At 40.5% G+C, this 19976-nt stretch overlaps 2 protein-coding genes across 4 annotated transcripts in view; both read right to left on the reverse strand.

Annotated features, from left to right (window-relative positions):
- LOC137039953 (uncharacterized) overlaps window positions 1-6584 on the reverse strand; it is a 65866-nt gene extending 59282 nt beyond the window's left edge. The window contains exon 1 of the mRNA XM_067415317.1: window positions 6527-6584. The gene's annotated coding sequence lies outside the window, so the exon portion shown is untranslated. The remainder of the gene's footprint in view (window positions 1-6526) is intronic.
- Window positions 6585-7618: 1034 nt separating this feature from the next.
- On the reverse strand, window positions 7619-19976 carry LOC137039952 (uncharacterized). 3 transcript variants are annotated; one of them, XM_067415313.1, is made up of 6 exons: window positions 19922-19976; window positions 16761-16909; window positions 16625-16654; window positions 13123-13250; window positions 8284-8607; window positions 7619-8105 (listed from the first exon to the last, which is right to left on the reverse strand). In XM_067415313.1, the coding sequence occupies exons 4-6, from the start codon at window positions 13223-13225 to the stop codon at window positions 7783-7785; spliced, it is 750 nt and encodes a 249-aa protein (XP_067271414.1). In that variant the 5' UTR covers window positions 13226-13250; window positions 16625-16654; window positions 16761-16909; window positions 19922-19976; the 3' UTR covers window positions 7619-7782. The 3 variants fall into 3 exon arrangements, with proteins under 3 accessions (XP_067271414.1, XP_067271415.1, XP_067271417.1); XM_067415314.1 differs by lacking the exon at window positions 19922-19976 and having other exon boundaries at window positions 16761-16951; XM_067415316.1 differs by lacking the exons at window positions 13123-13250; window positions 16625-16654; window positions 16761-16909; window positions 19922-19976 and adding an exon at window positions 11106-11261.

The raw sequence follows: 19976 nt of genomic DNA on the forward strand, positions 1-19976 counted from the left end.
CTCTGTCCAGTACGCACTCTTCGCGCTTACGTAGACAGGACATGGTGTTTCAGGACCTCAGACCAGCTCTTTGTCTGTTATGGTGGGAAGCTGTAAGGGAAGGCTCTCTCAAAGCAAAGGTTGTTTCACTGGATAGTGGACACCATTGTTTTGGCATACCAGCAGCAGGGGCGCCCATGCCCCTTTGGGGTGAGGGTACATTCCACTCGGAGTGTGGCCTCCTCTTGGGCTTTAGCGCTAACAGACATCTGCAGAGCTGCAGGCTGGGCAACACCGAACACATTCGCCAGATTTTACAATCTCTGAGTGGAGCCTGTATCCGACTATGTACTCGCCTCTAAAAGCGATCAGTAATGGATTGGCTCAGGTGTCTTCGCTTTCTTGCTGTGAAGCTAAAAAGCAGATTTGTGTCTGAGATTTCTGCACTGTCAAAGAAAATCAGCAAAACGGAGGAGCTAAATTCAAATCTACTGACGGAGTAGCGGAAAGTGATGACAAGCGGCGGATAATGACGAGTGAAGGCGGAAGAAAGTGAAACTCACATGGCAGATGCATGCACGCGCGTACGCACAATTAGAATGCAGAGAAAGCAGAAAATGCTATCGCCGCAGTGAGCTAATGACGCAGATTAAAGGCACATGCAACTTCTGCATGAAAATTGATGAATGCAGAACATTTAAAAGACTGCCGTGAGTAATACAAGACGGGAAACGCTTCAGAAATCGGTCATCTCAGGGACACTGATAGTATGAAAATATCTATCTTTGATTATATGAAGGACTGATTGTCACTAAAATCTGTGCTATTTGAATATTATAATGCACAATATAGAGAAGATTAGTTAGTTATTTGATGCTGTGGTTATTATTTAAGTGCGTGATGCACAGTTTATTATGTGTTTATAAAAAATGCAACCTTGTGTATTCAGAAAATCTGAAATAGTGACCTATACCACTGGTTTACTTAAATAGTTAATGTAGCATGATAATGTTATGCTTTAATAAATTTGAAAGTAAGCTCAAACATGTAAATTAACGAATTTAGAGACAGTTGTATCTGGAAAAGTCTGTATTTGCATTGCATTTGTTCACATTTAAGCATATAATCTTAAGCAATTATGTATTCTTTTGTTTGTTTGTTTTTTTTCTTTAGGGTTATCAACCTTATCGAATCATTGAGCCAAATTGTAAAATTACTGTCTGACCTGACAAAATTACCAAATACAAGAGCTGAAAAGTGATATGGAGTTGTTCCCTGTGTCCCCTGTGATTGGCTGTTTCTGTTGTCGAGTTAGAAGCAAATACTGATGTAAAATTCCCAAATAACTCGACACTCGCCATTCCACTCCACGGACTGGATACGTGCAATATTCTTCTCAGGTGAGCTTCCGGAAAGCCCCGAGCTCCTCCAGCACTGTTGACGCAGACACCAGTAAGTCTGCCCTACTCAGCCCAGACACTCGTGTCCGGCCAGGTGCCCCTATGTGCATGGTTCCCCTCCGGTGACCCCCACATGTATATTTCCACCGTAAGCCTCCCTGAGCGGGTGTCTTCCCTTGGCAAGCTTGCCACCTCCTGGGGTTAAAAATCCACCTGCGGCTGGTACCCCAGTGATCTTCCTTATGTAGCCTTAGCGGGTCATAGGTGTATTCTAAGTCCTCCACTTGCAACACATATCTCCTCCTGTAATATGCCTCCCAGTGTACCTTGGTATCTCCTGTGTTAAGTGGAGGCCTTCGACCGCACTAGTCTTATGTCAGGGCACTTGTGCTTGCACAGGGCACTGGAAGACAGCCGACTGGCGTAATTGTATTGGGACCCTATTGGGATCAGTCACTGACGTTACTCGGAGTGACTGAACGAAAGGGAACGTCTCGGTCACGTATGTAACCCTCGTTCCCTGAGGAGGGAACGGAGACGTAACGTCCCTCTGCCACATCTGCTGTACCACTGGAACGGGAGTTCAACTTGGCTCCTCAGCTGGTAAACCATAATGCGATCATGCCAGCTACTTCCTTATATACCCACGTGGGTAGGCGGAGTTACGCATACAAATCCCGCATGCTCATGGCATTGGCACTGCCATTGGGCGTTTTCTAGTCTCAGAGATGATAGGCTTCTAAGCGAAACCCCCCATTCGTCAGTCACTGATGTTACGTCTCCGTTCCCTCCTCAGGGAATGAGGGTTACATACGTAACCGAGGCGTTTCATTTTGTATTCTGTTATTTTTGGTTTCTGTTCAGATTGTCTTTCATCATTTTGTTGTTTTTTTTGTTTTGTTCCAGGAGCTGGGAGTTTCTGGAGGGTAACGTCCTGCTGCCATAGTGTGTTGTTCACACCTAGTGCTGTGTGTTTTCTTGTATCCAATCTTCACGTGTGGTATGGGCGTGTATTGTATCACGGAAACGTTCTAAATTGGACAGTGGGCCTAACTCTCCAGATACCTCAGATTCTGGTCATTTTGTATTTGCATAGTGTGTGTGTGTGTGTGTGTGTGTGTGTGTGTGTGTGTGTGTGTGTGTGTGTGTGTGTGTGTGTTGGATGCAGATTGGTGAATCCTGCTCTCAAGTCTGTCTTCTCTTATTCAACATTGATACAATAAAGTGGTAATTTTTCATACATGCGACTTGCGTCTCTTCACCCATATAGATAACGAACCTGTGGTGTCTTAACAAAAGAGAATTTACTTGGTATCGTCCCTGGCGGATTTCCAGGGTGCCGTAGTTGCTGAATTAAATCTCTAACTCTCCCTTCTTACTGCCACACTGGGAAAAGTTCCTGCGGTGGAAACATGGCTTAACTCTCGCTCATCTTCCAAAACGAGAAGAGCAGAAAGTGAAATGACTTATGCTCTCACCTAAGCTGGTGCAGAATTTTTTTTTTTTTTTTTTATGCAAAATTTTCATGCAAATTTTTTTTTATGAGATCTGTTCAGTTCATCGTCCGGTATAGTCTACGTTACGTGCTTGTGTTTCTCCCCATGATTCTCCTGTGTATTGTGTGGTTTATTAGAGTATAGAGCTACAGCTCTTGAGCTACAGCTTTCATGTTGCTCAACTAGTAGAGTGTGGCGCTAGCAACGCCAAGGTCATGGGTTTGATTCCCAGGGAAAGCAAGAACTAACAATAATGTAAAATGTGTGCCTTGAATGCAATGCAAGTCGCTTTGGATAAAAGCGTCTGCCAAATGCATAAATGTATATTAAATGTAAAGACTGTTCTTTGAGTTATTTCCTGAGTCGTGCGCTTCACCACAGCCACCGTTGCTGACACTAACAGTGAATGTTAATCTTCTCTAACTCATTTAACCAGTAATTTATCACATGATACCAGAACAGAAACAACTGAAGCCATAAAAACACATTTAAAACTCACCATCCAGACGCCACAAACACGAACAGAGCAAAACTAATCTGAGAAACATTTTCTTCATCGGTTCACTGAAAAGCCCACGATAGTGACTCTTCAAGTGTCTGAAAGATTGATCTGAAGCACTGAACTGTGATATTTATCTGGTGGTGTGTGAACCCTCCCCCAACCTCAGTTTCCGTTCACATGTCAATCACCTTTAACATCATCAGAATCAAACAAGCTTTTGTGGATCTTACATGTTTTAAATTAATTCTGAAAACTATGAAAACTAATAGCAGAAGAGTGAAATACTGGATTAGATATGTGGATCTACTGGTGTGTTATTTAGTGCTGTGAGCTGTTAATCATATCTGACCTCTGACCTGTGACTCTTATTGGACTGTTGATGGATTCACTTTATTTCAGTGTAAGGATGTTTTGTATGGAGTGGATGATTGTGAGCTTCTTATTAGCAGGAGAGAAAATGTATTAACACTTCAGCCACAAAATGCACAGACATCAACCACAGACATCCAGCAAACGCTGTTTATCCACTGACAGATCAAACCAGATGCACTGATGTTTGAACAGATAAAACAAATGGAAAAAAACATCACATGGGTTCTTTTCACTCAGGGGTGGGGAGCGTTGATCCAGACAGGCCACTCTCTTGCAGAGTTTAGCTCCATCCCTGAAGGTGTGTTTGATTAGGGTTGGATTTAAACTCTGCAGAGTGGACTTTCAGGATCAACGTTTCACACCTCTGATTTAACTCAAACGTCAGTAAATGACATGTATAATGTTTGCCCAAAATTCATGAGTGAACATTAATGCGAACACACAGAAACCTGTAAATGTAATCGTTCATTTAGAGAAATATCACTTGGTTACCAGAACGTTTTGGTCTTGAGAAAATTTGATGAAAAATTCAGAAAATGTAATGCGTTCTTGGCCTCAAGGCTAGATTATTGTAATGCTTTACTGCAAGTGCCCCGTAGGCCTAATAGACAAACTCCAGCAGCTTGAGTTCATACTAGAACCAGGAAGTGTGACCATACTAGTTAAAAATCATTGGCTCTCTATCGAACATTGCATACATTTACAATCCTACTAGCTACTAACTCAATTCCTGAATGGTATCCACTTGTTAAGTCGTGACGTAAGGACGCCGTTTCCGGGTCCAAGCCTCAACTTGTTTCACTTGAGAATGCCATTGACGCCCGTTTATGAGCGCAATTTATTCATATTAAACATCAACCGTTTAACATTTTAAATACTTACAGTCTACACAACAGTCTCTGTGCTCACAGCATCACATACATTAATATTTTAAAAAAGATGTATCACTGTCTGGCCATCTAGAATTTTTGTATGGAGAAAAAGGTTATGATTATAGCTTTTTTTGTAGTATCACACCACATTGTGTGTGTATATTAGCACCATTTATAGTTTTTCTTGTGGTATAAGATAGAGCTTTTGGACCCGGAAGCGCTGCCGCGTGACGTCAGCCTTAACAACCAGATAGCCCCTCAGTACTTAAAGGGTTAATTCACCCAAAATGAAAATTATTTCATTAATTACTCACCCTCATGTCGTTGGACACCCGTAAAACCTTCGTTCATCTTCGGAACACAAATGAAGATATTTTTGTTGAAAGCTGAGAAAGGCTTCAGAAAGGCCTCCATTGGCATTCAGTACATTTCCACTGACCCACTCACAATTAAGACCCATAAAGGCACTAAAGACTTCGTTACAAAGTCCATCGCACTACAGCGGCTGTACAACAATTTTACCAAGCGACTAGAATAGTTTTTGTGTGCAAAAAAAAATCTAAATAATGACTTAATCTGCCAAGATATTGTCTTCCGTGTAGGTCTCGGATGTGAACTCCTCCTCTTCCGGGTTATGTATTGAACGGTGGAGCTGCCATGTCAATAACTTAGTGGATAAAGTCGTTATTTTGATTTTTTTTGCGTACATTTTTGGGTGAACTAACCCTTTAAGTGAACTCTTATCACTTTATAGTCCTTCAAATTCACTGCGGTCTCAAAACTCTGGCCAGTTGGTAATACCAAGAATATCAAAATCAACTGCAGGCGGTCGATCCTTTTCCTATTTAACACCTAAACTCTGGAACAGTTTTCCTAGCAATGCTCCGGAAGCAGACACACTATGTCAGTTTACATCTAGACTAAAAACACATCTCTTTAACCTGGCATACACAACACATTATCACATTCCTACAATTTAAATCCACCAAAGGATTCTTAGGAAGCATAAATTAGGTCAACTGGAACAGGAACACTTTGTATAGATTGTAAGAATAATGGCATCTATGATAATTTTAGTCTCTTTTTATTACTGTTTACAGTAGTCAGCCGGATCTGGACTGTATCCATAGATGGTAGAACTGCACTCACACACGACCACAATAGGCCCAAATGTCAGGAGATCATGACAACTGGACAAGACACTAGAGACACATTGCCTGTGAGGACATTGTCGACTCTACAGCCATCGGGACAAATCCTCAGCAAAGACAACAAGAACCAGACAAGTCTCTGCACAAATATGACCAGCTTCATCTCCTCCCTCCATATGCCGACATGATGTATCGTGATCTACAACCAGAAGGAGCTGGATAATATATTCTGCAAACAAGGAATCTAAAGATCGCATCCTCTAGCACGGCTAACCAGTCTACATGCACAGATCTTACTGGCCTATGTTACAGGTAGAGGCCTAGGTCAATGCTTTCAGAATAATGGTAACTTCTGCCATTTGTATCTGTGGGTTCGGCAGGCCATGGCATGAGGTTACAGGACTTAGTTCGGTACTATTCCACCTATTATGGTGTGATAACCAGGTAAGTACATCACCTTTTTTGGGAGTAGTGGCCTTTGCGTAAGTTCCCCTCGCCAAATACATTTTGACTCATCTAAAATTAATCTAAAAGTGTAAGTGCAGTCAAATCAAAAATACTGTTGAATATTAAGTCTCCACAACTAAGCAAGCCAGAGGAGACAGTGGCAAGGAACTCAAACTCCATCAGGAGACAGAATGGAGAAAAACTGGAAAGAGACTACGTACAGATCTTCTGACCACAATACTACTGGAAAATGCCCTGCTTAAGTGCTTTCCAACTGGAAAATAAAGGGGAAGCTGCCATACTTTACCACACCGCACAATGACCAGGAGACAAGGGATTGTGATGCTGATAGGCAGAAACTTTACGTCGATCACCGCCGAAGGGAAAGAGATTCACAACTTGAGGTGGAGGAACAAGATCTGGCAGGGCAAGAAAAGACCAACAACCCCATTCAGCAAAGATCCATAAATGATTATGTCCAAAAAGAGAAATTCTTGGTTCACAATGTAAAAGGAATACCAGGTTTGTGAAGAAATCCTTTAGTGAGAAAGCAAACGACACTCCAGCTGAACAGAAAAACCAATCAGACAGAACTAGTGGAGTCAGAGACAAGATACTGAGCAAATAACTCCGGATAACGTCACTAGATGGAGGTGTTGCTCCACAGATTAGACACAGAGACATATCACACTAGAGATTTAAAAACTTTATCATTGCCTGATGGAGGAAATAAAGCACCGACATGTTGTGTTTATGTTTGATCTCAAAGTATATTATAATGTGTCACAAATCAGTGTTTTCTCAGGTTAAAGGAGAAGCCGGGGGAAGTGTGTGTCTATTATTGTGGATAGAAAAACTAAAAATGTAACAAATAATAATGTCACGTCACAAACACAAAGGAAAATGGTGCGAGGACTCATGTGCAAAAGAAGTGGTAATTTATTATAAAAAGAAACATAAATACAAAACAAAACCCACAAGGGGCAAAAATACGTAATCAAAACATAAACTCAAAAACATACCAGAACAGAATCACGGGGCGAACGGGAGACGCAGACATTACAACGATACCACAAAGACTGACAAACACCAGGAGCTTATAACAGGGAAAATATGAGGCAGGGACCGAGGAAACACAGGTGGGAGAAATCAAACACTAATTAGATAACAAGGGGGGAGGGATCAGACAATGACAGAAGCACAAAGGCCATACTGACAAAACCCACATGTGCACACAAGACAGGACAGGCATGTGACAAATAATGTAAACATTTACAAATATTTAAAAATGTAAAGCTTTATATGCATCTGAACTGTTTAAAATACACATAAAGTCTGTATTCCTCCAGGGGGCGCTCGACATAATAGATGTAATAAAACATGGAGAGACTCTTGAACCTCAGAGAGAGAAAACTTTATTGATAAAAGCAAGAAAATACATATGACAGATATACAGCAGTAGAAGTGAGATCTGTGTGACTGGTATCTGAGAGAAATATTGACAAAGCCTTACAAATAAGATTTTGAAAAATCTGAGACTGAAAGAGCAGGCACTCAAATAATCTACACACCATAGACAGAAACACTGAGTGCTTTTGATGAGACTGTCAATAAAAGCATCATCTGTACTTTATAATGTCCTGCATGTTCAGGTCTGGTGTCTGTGATGGTCAGAGATCCAGTTTGATTGTCCAGCTTCAGTCTGTCTCTGAATCTCCCATCAAGAACATCATCATATACAGTGAAGCTGTCGGTCTGTTTATTGAGTTCAGCGATTAAAGTGTTATTATATCCGAATCTCCACTGAATCACACCATAAAGCTTCCTTTCAGTGAGACCAGAGTCTAGAGTGACTGAATCTCCCTCCATCACTGACACTTCTTCATCTAGATCACCAAACACACACAGAACAAACAGAAATAGGGTTTGTCACAGATTATAATGGTTTATTTGATCAAATAGTTTAACATTTAAATTTGAAATATCATAAAAAAGAAACAATGGTATATTAATTAATTTAACTTTTGCCATTAAAAACAGGTACAAATGTGTTTTTTAACTCACCAATGACATTGAGAAAGAATTCAACTGTGGATAAGTTCGTCTGTAGTTTATAGCCTAACTGTAGCCGATAACATCCAGTATGTTCAGCTGTGATGTTTCTGATGGTCAGAGATCCAGTTTTTTTGTCCAGCTTCAGTCTTTTTTTAAATCTTTTCTCACGAGCATTATGTACAGTGATGTTGTCTCCCTGTTTATGGATTTCAGCGATTGGAATGTTTCCAAACAGCCACTGAATCTCATTATTATCCTTCATTTCAGTGAGGCCAGAGTTTAGAGTCACTGAATCTCCCGTCTTGACATATTTCTCTTCAAAACCAAACTGACCTGAAGAACAGAGATTTCACAGATTTAAGTACTAAAATCACTTGATATTGGTTTGACGAAGCTTCACTAAAATACTTTTATTCATTTAAATGTGAAGATTATGATATTCTGCAGCAGCACAAAGACAAAAGATGATGAATGAAAAGAGAAATAGATTTATATATGAAACAATAACTAAAGACTTTTACGTTAATGTTTAATGTCACACTGAATGCTGTCGAGTGTCTGAGCTTCATATCTATGTCACTTTATTTAATCAATCCATAATAACTGAGTTTAGAGCTGAACTCAAACTTGATCTGACTGTAATATCACATCTGAATTATTTCTATATGAGACGAACTGTAACGTGTTTGTTCTGTTCAGGTTTAGTTTTCTCTCTGTTTCCATTGGCCTGTGCTCTCTATCATTAGTTCATTAATCCCAGACCTGTTTCTGTTCTTCCCATGATCTCCCTGTTATTTAAACCCTGAGTTCTGTTCAGCTCATCGTCCGGTATCGTCTACGTTAAGTGCTTGTGTTTCTCCCCATGATTCTCCTGTGTATTGTGTGGATTATTAGAGTAAAGACTGTTCTTTGGAGGAGTCACATGATGGGCTTGAGGAAATCAGACATATCTGCAGAGCTCTCTAGAAATGGCCTGATATGTGTTGAAATAAACTGATACATTGCCCAAAGTAGTGGTACAGTTTAGCTGGGTACCTGTGAACAACGTGGAATTATGGAGCGTCGACCAAAACCTAAGAAACTAATGAGAGAAATTGTCCGTAAAATGGGGGGCAAAGAGGGGGAAAGTTCAGTACATTTTAAGTGCTGTATCGGTACTTTTATTGTGCTATTTTCCATAAACCTGCAGTCACTACATTATGTTTATTTATTTTTCCTGTCAACGTGATTGGCTAAGACGAATAATCAGTCCTGTGTGTCCATGTGTCACGCGTGTGACTCTCGTCAAATCAACCACAGCGACCATTTTTGACAAGTAACAGCACTTCTACTTGAGAATGCTTTTTCAGTACTCTGTCCACCACTGACCCTTACACACAGAGATCGTTCCAGATTCTCTGAATCTTTGGATGATATTATGCACAGTACATGATGATAACTTCAAACTCTTTGCAATCAATTTTTCTCTGAGAAACTCCTTTCTGATATTGCTCCACTATTTTACGCTGCAGCATTGGGGAATTGGTGATCCTCTGCTCATCTTGACTTCTGAGAGACACTTCCACTCTAAGGCCCTGTCCACACGAACACGGGTATTTTCAAAACCGCAGCTTTTTCTACGCGGTTTGGCTGTTTATCCACACGCAAACGCTGTATCCGGTTACTAAAACCGGACTTTTTTGAAAACTCCGGCCAGGGTGAAGATTTTTAGAAACTCCGGTTACAGCGTTGTCGTGTAGATGGTGAAACCGGAGATTTCGGCTTTTTAAATTGAAGTGCGCGCCGTTCTCTCCTTTGTTTGACGTCAGATTTTCCACATCTCCTTTTGATTTATTGTCGATTCTATGCGGTGGACTCCACTAACAGCGCTTATCACATGTATATCCTACAGATGTTCAGTTTTTTCATTGTATTGGCGCCAGAATGCAATAATACAAAATAGTAAAGCAAGTGTGTGAAGCTATACAGTCCACTTCGGCCCTGCACCTGTACAGTTACCTGTCACTGAGTCCAAAGTAAAGGAACTTGTGGAAGGGTTTCACTTGAGCCCATCGGAGCCCATGGCATCCCTCAGTCAGTGCAATGTGCATCGGTGCAGTGAATGGGACCCATGTGGAAATCAGGCAGCCAATCATAGCGTAGTTTTGCGTTCTCATGTGGACAGATTTTTTTTTTAAACCGTCCTTGTGTGGACGCGATTGTTTTTTAAAACGGAGGAGGAAAAACTCTGGTAATAAAAATACCCGTGTACGTGTGGACTAGGCCTAAGAGGCTCTTTTTATACCCAATCATGTTGCCAATTGACCTAATAAGTTGCAAATTGGTCCTCCAGCTGTTCCTTATGTGTAGAGTTAACTTTTCCGGCCTCTTATTGCTATCTGTCCCAACTTTTTTGGAATGTGTAGCTGTCATGAAATCCAAAATGAGCCAATATTTGGCATGACATTTCAAAATGTCTAACTTTCAACATTTGATATGTTATCTATATTCTATTGTGAATAAAATATACGTTTATGAGATTTGTAAATTATTTAATTCCTTTTTTGTTCAAAATTCGTACATTGTCCCAACTTTTTTGGAATCGGTTTATATGTGTGTGTGCGTTGTTTGTTTGTGTGTGTGTGTGTGTGTGTGTGTGTGTGTGTGTGTGTCTATCCCTAATAATTAAATGCAGACCTGAATGCAAACTTGATCTGACAGTAAAATCACAGTTGAAATATTTCTATATAAGAAAAAAAAGTTAATGTTATTCCTCTCTGACTCATTTAACCAGTAATTTATCAAATACCAGAACAGAAACAACTGAAGCCATAAAACACACCAAAACTCACCAGCCAGACGCCACAAACACAGAGTAGAAAAAAAACCGACCCAATGGTGGAACATTTTCTCGATCAATTCACTGAAAAGCCCACGATGGTAACTCTTAAAATGTCTGAAAGATTGTTCTGAAACACTGAACTATGATATTTATCTGGTTGAGTGTGAATCCTCCCCTGCCCTCTGTCCATCCTCTTTTACATCATGAAAATCAATAAGTTTTTGTTGATCTTACATTTTCAAACTCAAAAACAGGAACAGGCAAAGTTCAGATGATACATACAGTGAGCAAGTCAACAACCAGTAATGATACAGTAAGTCAAAACCAGTGTAAATCAACACTGTAATGTTGTCTTTACTTAAACAAATCAAGTAATCTTTACTAAATATTACTAGTATAGTCCAAAAATTCAAAAATATAAGTTAGTATAACTTATTAACCTTTAAAATACATAAACTTAAGATGTCAAGTTGAATGAACTCAAAATCATAATTAATTAAAATAGCTCGCTCTGGTCTTGCTTTGATGTGATTGGCCATGCAAGGAGTTCTGTCTGGCAACAAGAACTAATTCACTGATTGGAGGACATTTACATAAGGCGGTCCTTTTCTCTTGCTGATTCAAATTAAGATGGAGACTTTTTCATTGTGTGCAATCTTAAAATCGGTAAGTAAAAATGTGTAAGTTACTAAACCTAATAATAATATGTGAACTAACTTATAACTAACCAGACTGACTTTATTTCTGTTTTAATGAAAATAATAGTTTCGTTGGAAGTCACCATGATGGAGATCAGTGTTTGGTTTAGTTGGGCTCTTGACCCTTGACTGTATAATATTATATTATAATGTTTCTCTGGCTGGTTTGTGTTTGTGAGACACATTTGGGAAGGAACACACAGTCAAGAGAAAATATCATCAAGTGATGTTGTTTAATCACTGACGATGATAACATCATCATGTATTGGCAGAATCCCTGATCTCATGCTAATGAAATATTAATACAAATTTCCATGAGATTCTTTACTCTTGTGGTCATTGAACAATTTATTATTTTATTTTTTTGTGCACAAAATGTTTAAATCTACAGGATTAGTTAGACATGCACAGACATCAAGAATCCGTGTATGAATCTCTACAATGGTGACAATTATTATTATTATTTTTAATCCAATAAACAGATCAACTCTGAACATAAAAAAACTTCAAAAACATCAGAGCAAAAGAGCAAAATTAAAAGCAAATAGTAAGAATCAAAGCAAATGTGTCACAATTCAGATGTATAATTTATTCATGCTGCAATGCATGCTGAAGTTTTGATTGGTTGTACCCAGCATGGTGTACTGAACTTCTGGTGTACCCAGTTTGGTGAACTTAACAATTTAAGTACAGTGAACGTGAGCACCAAGTTAAGTTAACTTAAATATACACGTTTTGGGAGACTGCATTACTCAATTGAATTGAGAGAATGAGTTTACTTAAATCAACTGAGTTCAATCAACGTATTAGGGTTTTCAGTGAAGCAGAAATATGGGTAAACAGGCTTGGTATTGTGTCTGCCCACTTTAGTGTTTTCATGTTTTTCAAAAGTGTGAAAATGCTTAAATAATCCTGTGTATATGTAGAATGTAAATAAAAAAGCTCACTGAGACTATGTGGTAATCAGGCCACTCAAAATCGCCATTCCATGTACGGTCCAAAACGCAGATCATGTTTTGCTCTAGGACTTATTTACTGACGTCACTCCTTATATTGGCTTCTTTTGCTCCTCTAGTTTAACTGGCTTTAATCTCTATTCTAAATATTACAACAGTGTAAATTTGCCGTCCCCTCAAAATAACTCAACGCACAGCCATTAATGTCTAAATCGCTGGCAACAAAAGTGAGTACACCCTTAAGTGAAAATGTTCAAATTGGGAAATTAAAGCTTTAGCATAAGTTCTGCCAGGAATATTCAATGTTATGTCACACATCACTTTCAGACCTAATCATGTCCTAATCCACAGAGTATAATAGAGGGTAATTTACACATGTCTGAGTTCGCAGATGCTGACACCCAGTTACCTCTAACCTCCCCACAGAAAGGTCCCCGTCTATACCTCGCGGCGGTCAGCTGCGTCCCGGCCTTCATCTTCAGGCAGGATATGCAGAGTCCGTTTAGCCTGGTTTTACCAGACTCTTGTACATTTCATTTGTACATAGAGTCTGGCCACTCTCCATTGACAAGGGTTTATTTCCGTGAAGGCGGGCACCCTGTTGAGGTTTAAAACTATTGGATCTGCACTGAGCCACTCTGGATCTGCCATAACCAATCGCTAACGTTTGGTCGTGACGTATGTCATGCGCCCTTCACCTGTTTCACTCATGGAAATCCGACAAAATAAAAGTGCACATGTGTATGCCACCTCAGTAATAAAACTATAGGATAAAACCTAAAACTCGTGCATTCGGATTGTGATTTATTAACGCCACAGTGGACATGAGAGCTTTGTTATCGGGAACGCGGTGCTCACGTGGTCCGTAACATCATTGTATGCTGTAAATAAAATGTCTTCTAAATACTTGCCAGCATTTTAAGGAAATACAAGTCTAGAAATGCATCCTAATAACAGCAAAGCAACCGTATGGTGTTCTGCAGTGGTCAAAAATGATTACAAACAGTGAATTTTGAAGTGATATATTGTTGAAAACTCAGAGATGTGGATTTGGACAGCTGTTACATCAACACGACATTGCAAAAGCAGTAGGTAACTCGGCCGGGGATTTTTTACATGGGTGGTGAGAGACGGACGGCAATAAAATAACTAACTTAAATGATGGCAATACCTTCCGAACCCACGAGAAACAGTTACCATCCGAATAGCTTCAACCAACTCCTTCATCACTAACAAAGCGATCTGGAAAATCAAACTTTTCCCTAGTTTATCCTGTTGGAGGGCCACAGCATCATGGCCACCAACAAACCCCAGCAAAGACTGTTATTGCTCCGGCTTTAACTTCTGGATATTCGGCAGCTCAAACTAGCGCTCGACATCAACGTCATCATTCTCAGCCACTCCCTCTGTTCGCTGATTGGACCGGTAAAAATTTGTTCCAGACGTAGTACCGAAGGAAAATGAAAATTGAGCGGAAGTATGTAGGAGGGAAGAGCCAGGCTAGAGTTTGTTACCCTCAAAGCGAAAGCTAAGGATGGGGTTTACATGCACATATCTTACTGGCCTATGTTACATGTAGAGGCCTAGGTCAATGCTTTCAGAATAATGGTAACTTCTGTCATTTGTATCTGTGGGTTCGGTTCATGATTCTCCTGTGTATTGTGTGGATTATTAGAGTAAAGACTGTTCTTTGGAGGAGTCACATAATGGGCTTGAGGTAGTTAGACATAGCCGCAAAAGATCTCAAGAAATGGCATAATATGTGTTGAAATAAACACTGATACATTGCCCAAAGTAGTGTTTAAATTTTGCCGGGTACCTGTGAACAACGTGGAATTATGGAGCGTCGACCAAAAACCTAAAAAAGAAGAGCATAGAACCGGTGAAACTACTGAGAGAAAGTCTTCGCAAAATGGTGCCGAGGTGAATGTCACAGAGGGGGAAAGTTCAGCGGAAGTGCTCGCCGCTGCGATGAAGAGTGTCAAGCAAGAGTTTCTCTGAGATAAATTGATAACCTGACAGTCTCATCTATGCAAGTGCAAGTTCAAGTTCAAGAGTTTTATTTGTCACACACACAGTTATACAGAAGTCCGCTCCATGGACAGCAAATAACAATTAACAAAAAAAGCACAATAAATTATAAAATAGGAATAGGATAAAATAGGAATAGGATAAGGTGCTATATATACATATGTAGAATTATGAATAAATCAAGTAAAAGAAATCAGAGATGTGGAATAAAATAAGTGAGATAAAGTAAACTGGAGACTATAAAAATAAATACGTGGATAACAGAAGTGCAGGAGTGTAATGTGCAAACAGCATTATAATGAGAAGTTACATGGAACACAAGAATAAAGTGCAGTGCAATATCAGTATGTGAGTTTATTAGTACTGAAGTGAGGTGAAGTCACATGTTGTTAAGTGACAGCGTTCAGGAGTCTGATGGCCTGTGGGAAGAAACTCCTCCTGAGTCTCTCAGTTTTGGCCATCAGGCTACGGAAGCGCTTACCAGAAGGCAGCCGGGTGAAGTGGGGGTTGGCCGGGTGATTAATGTCCTTGATGATTTTTGTAGCTCTGCCTCTGCATCGTTTGATGTAGATGTCCTGCAGAGACGGGAGATCTGACCCTGAGATGCGCTCGGACAAGCGCACCACTCTTTGCAGGGCTTTGCAGTCATGACTGGTGCTGTTACCATACCATGCTGTGATGCACTGAGTCAGTAAACTTTCTATCGCCCCTGAATAGAAAGTTTTCAGGATAGCTGGTGAGACCCGGAATTTCCTCAGCTGGCGCAGGTGGTACAGTCTTTGCCTGGCCTTTTTCACCTGAGACTGGATATGTGCAGTCCAGGTCAGGTCCTCGGAGATGTTCACACCCAGGTATTTGAAGCTGCTCTCTCTCTCTACTGGTGTCCCGCTGATCATGAGAGGGGAATATGACCATTGCTGTCTCTTCCTGAAGTCCACAATCAGTTCTTTGGTCTTGTTCACATTCAGAAGGAGACAGTTGTCTTGGCACCATGTTGTCAGTTGCTCCACCTCGTCCAAGTATGGGGTCTCATTGTTGTTGGAAATGAGGCCCAGGACAACAGTATCATCCGCAAACTTGATGACAGAGGTGGAGCTGTGTGTGGACAAACAGTCATGCGTATAGAGAGATTAGAGCAGGGGACTGAGGACACAGCCTTGTGGAGCTCCCACACTCACGGTGATGGAGGTGGAGGTGAACTGTCCTACTCTCACCACCTGAGGTCTGCCAGTGAGGAAATCTTCAATCCAGTGACAGAGAGAAGAGTTCAGTCCGAGATCCAGGAGTTTGTTAGTTAGCTTAATGGGAACTATAGTGTTAAAGGCTGAACTATAGTCAATAAATAGCAGTCTTACATAGTTCCCATTCTTGCTGTCGATGTGTGTGAGGGAGGAGTGGAGGACATGACAGATGGCATCTTCAGTCGATCTATTGGGACGATAGGCAAACTGAAGAGGGTCCAAGGTGTCAGGGATGGAGGAGCAAATGTTGTTTTTGAGGAGTCTCTCAAAGACCTTCATGACTAAAGACGTGAGAGCCACTGGGCGATAGTCATTTAGGCAAGAGGGTTTACTGTTCTTAGGGACAGGGATGATGGTGGATTTTTTGAATGAGGTTGGGACCACAGATGTAGCAAGGGACTCATTGAAGATGGATGTGAGGAGTCCAGCGAGCTGATCAGCACAGGACCGCAGGACACGACCTGAAACGCCATCCGGACCAGCAGCTTTCCTAACATCCACACAAAGTCGGATAACTACTGCTAAACAAAGGATCAGCGATGTGGAAGATCCAGTTTTATGAAACAAGCAGTCTCTCGGTCTCCTCAAAAAAGAGAACAAGGTTCTCAGAAAAAAGATGGAATACATAGAAGACTACAAAAGACAAAACATCCGCTTTATTGGTTTGAGTGAAGGAGTTGAAGGTCAGGACAGAGTCGGATTCTAAGACATGGCTACCGAGTGTTTTAGGGGAAGAGACCTTTAGCGCTCCGGTTGTCATTAAGAGCGCCAACCGTGTTCCAGCAGCGCGAATCCCGGGGAAGGGTCCACGGCCCATCCTAATTCGACTTCTGAGATTCCAAGACTGGGAAAGTATCCTACATATCCCCCGAGATGAAGCTCCAATGTCTGTTGATGGGAAGAGAGTAAGCTTTTTTCCAGATTTCTCATCGGATATGATGAACCGCAGAACATTCCTGTATGAGATGCAGTGCCGTCTAAGGGCCAGAAGATCACGGGCATCCATTGTACAGTGTCACAACTTTTTTGGAATTGGGTTTATATGTGTATGTGTATATGTATGCGTGTGTGTATTTATCCCTAATAATTAAATGCAGACCTGAATGAAAACTTGATCTGACAGTAAAATCACAGATCAAATATTTCTATATGAGAAAAAAGGGAATGTTATTCCTCTCTGACTCATTTAACCAGTAATTTATCACATGATACCAGAACAGAAACAACTAGACGCCACAAACACAGACAGGAAAGAAAACTGACCAACATTTTTAACATTTTCTTGATCGATTCACTGAAAAGCCCATGATGGTAAGTATTAAAATATCTGAAAGATTGATCTCATCTAATCTTGACTCAGATTGATCTGATATTTATCTGGTTGAGTGTGAATCCTCCCCTGACCTCCATTACAGTTTACTCTCAGACGTCCATCCTCTTTTACATCAATAAGCTTTTGTTGATCTTACATTTTCAAACAGGCAAAGTTCAGATGATCAGCAAACAGGTTCCAGAAGCAAAACACACACGCACACACACACGTACACACACACACGTACACACACACACACACTCGCACACACACTCGCGCGTTTGTTTTTGTGAAATGTGGAGACATTCCATAGGCGTAATGGCTTTTATACCATACAAACTGTATTTTGTATCTCCTACACTGCCCCGCCCCTAAACCTACCCATCACACACAGGCACACACGCGCGCGCACACACACACACACACACACACACACACACACACACACACACACACACACACACACACACACACACACACACACACACACACACACACACACACACACACACACACACACACACACAGGCACACACAGGCACACACAGGCACACACAGACACACAGTGAACAAAGTTTAAGTCAAAACCAGTGAAAATGCCTAAATAATCTTGTGTATATGTAAAACGTAAGCTCACTGAGACTATGTGGTAGCCAGGTCACTCAAAATCGCCATTCCATGTACGGCCCAAAGCGCAGATCATGTTTTATTGTAGGACTTATTTAACGACGCCGCTCCTTCTAGTGGTTTCTGCAAACATGGCTGGACTGGCGCTAAAATTCGGCCCTGGCAAACCCAGCCGATTCAGCCCATGAGTTCCCCACGAATGTTTTTGCTGGGGTTAGGGCCTTAAATTCAAGTAAATAAATAAAACAAGGACAGGGACACATAATGATGGATATTATCGAATGTACTGCAAATGCAGATAACTTAATATTGCACTTTTGTTACACAGAAAAGCACTTGACAGTAAAACACTGATTTTGAGCAAGGATGCAGTAAATTTACTGTTTTAAAATGCTGTCATCATTTACTCAATCTCATGTCCTTCCAAACCTGTCTGACTTTCTCTCTTCTGTGAATCACAAAATAAGATATTTTGAAGAATGTTGGCAACCAAGCCATTTTGGTTAGGCTACCATTGAATATTGTATGGACAAAAAAAACTTAAATTATTGTATCTTTTATGTTACACAGAAATAAATTAATTTAGGTTTGGAATGACATTAGGGTGAGTAAATGGTCACATTTTTGGGATGAACTACCCCTTTAAAGAGTAAGAGTAAACACCTAATTTAGGTAAGAAAATATGTATCTTTCATGAGGTGCTCATTAAAATTACATTTAGTTAAATGTCATTAGATCTATTAAAAAGTTCATAAAATATTTAAAGAGAAAAAAGCTTTGTCCTTAATTTGTGGGATCCAAATTGCACTTTTTTAACCAGCAGCCATATCACCCTGTAGCCCAAGACTGGTTTCCCACTGAAGCTAACCAGGGCTGAGCCTGGCCAGTACCTGGATGGGAGACCAACTGGGAGCTGCTGGTAGAGGTGTTAGTAAAGCCAGTAGGGGGCGCTCACCCTGTGGTCTGTGTGGGTCCTAACGCCCCAGTAAAGCGATGGGGACACTATACTGACAAAGAGCACCGTCCTTCGGATGAGACCTTATAATATTTTTCATATTTCCTGTAGTTCAACCAGTAGAGCTTGGCGTTAGCAATGCCAAGGTCATGGGTTTCGATTCCCATTTTTTACAAAAAAATGTAAAATGTGTACCTTAAAAATGCAATGTAAGTCGCTTTGGATAAAAGCGTCTGCCAAATGCATAAATGCATAAATGTAATGAGACATTAAACCGAGGTCCTGACTCTCTGTGGTCATTTAAAATCCCAGGATGTCCTTCGATAAAGAGTAGGGGTGTAACCCTGGCATCCTGACCAAATTTGCCCACTGGCCTCTGTCCATCATGGCCTCCTAATCATCCCCCTCTCCTGATTGGCTTAATCACTCTGTCTCCTCTCCACCAATCAGCTGGTGTGTGGTGAGCGTTCTGGCGCAATATGGCTGCCGTCGCATCATCCAGGTGGTGCTGCACATTAGTGGTGGTTGAGGAGATTCCCCCTTTCTATGTAAAGTGATTTTAGTGCCTAGAAAAGCGCTATATAAATTTAACGAATTATTATTAATTATTATTATTATTATTGAGGCTTTAAAGCTGTTTTATTGAATTATAATGACATTTTAACTGAGTTTAATTGTAGCCCAGTTTCTGGGTTAACTCTAAAAGCATGGTAGTCACAGGTTAAACCATGTTCCTCATTACATGAGTATATGGGTTCTAAAATATATAAACATAAACTATTGAATTTGTGATAAAAAAATATTTTAAACACATTTAGAAAATACGAAAACAGCCTCTAGCTATAAAAGTGATTTATATTCCGCAATTTTAATGTAAGTAATAATAATAGCAATTTTTTTTAATAAATACGTTTCTTCCTAAACACCTTATTTCTTCACTGTTAATAGCTGCAAGGTAAATTGTGGTTGTGCGAAAGTGACATGTTTGCAGTGTGTATTACTTTACCTCATTGTGTATTTAAATGCTCACCGGTGTTTTCAGCTGATTCACCGCAGAACCT

The sequence above is a fragment of the Pseudorasbora parva genome, chromosome 14, assembly GCF_024679245.1.
Source record: "Pseudorasbora parva isolate DD20220531a chromosome 14, ASM2467924v1, whole genome shotgun sequence".
NCBI classification, from domain to species: domain Eukaryota; kingdom Metazoa; phylum Chordata; class Actinopteri; order Cypriniformes; family Gobionidae; genus Pseudorasbora; species Pseudorasbora parva.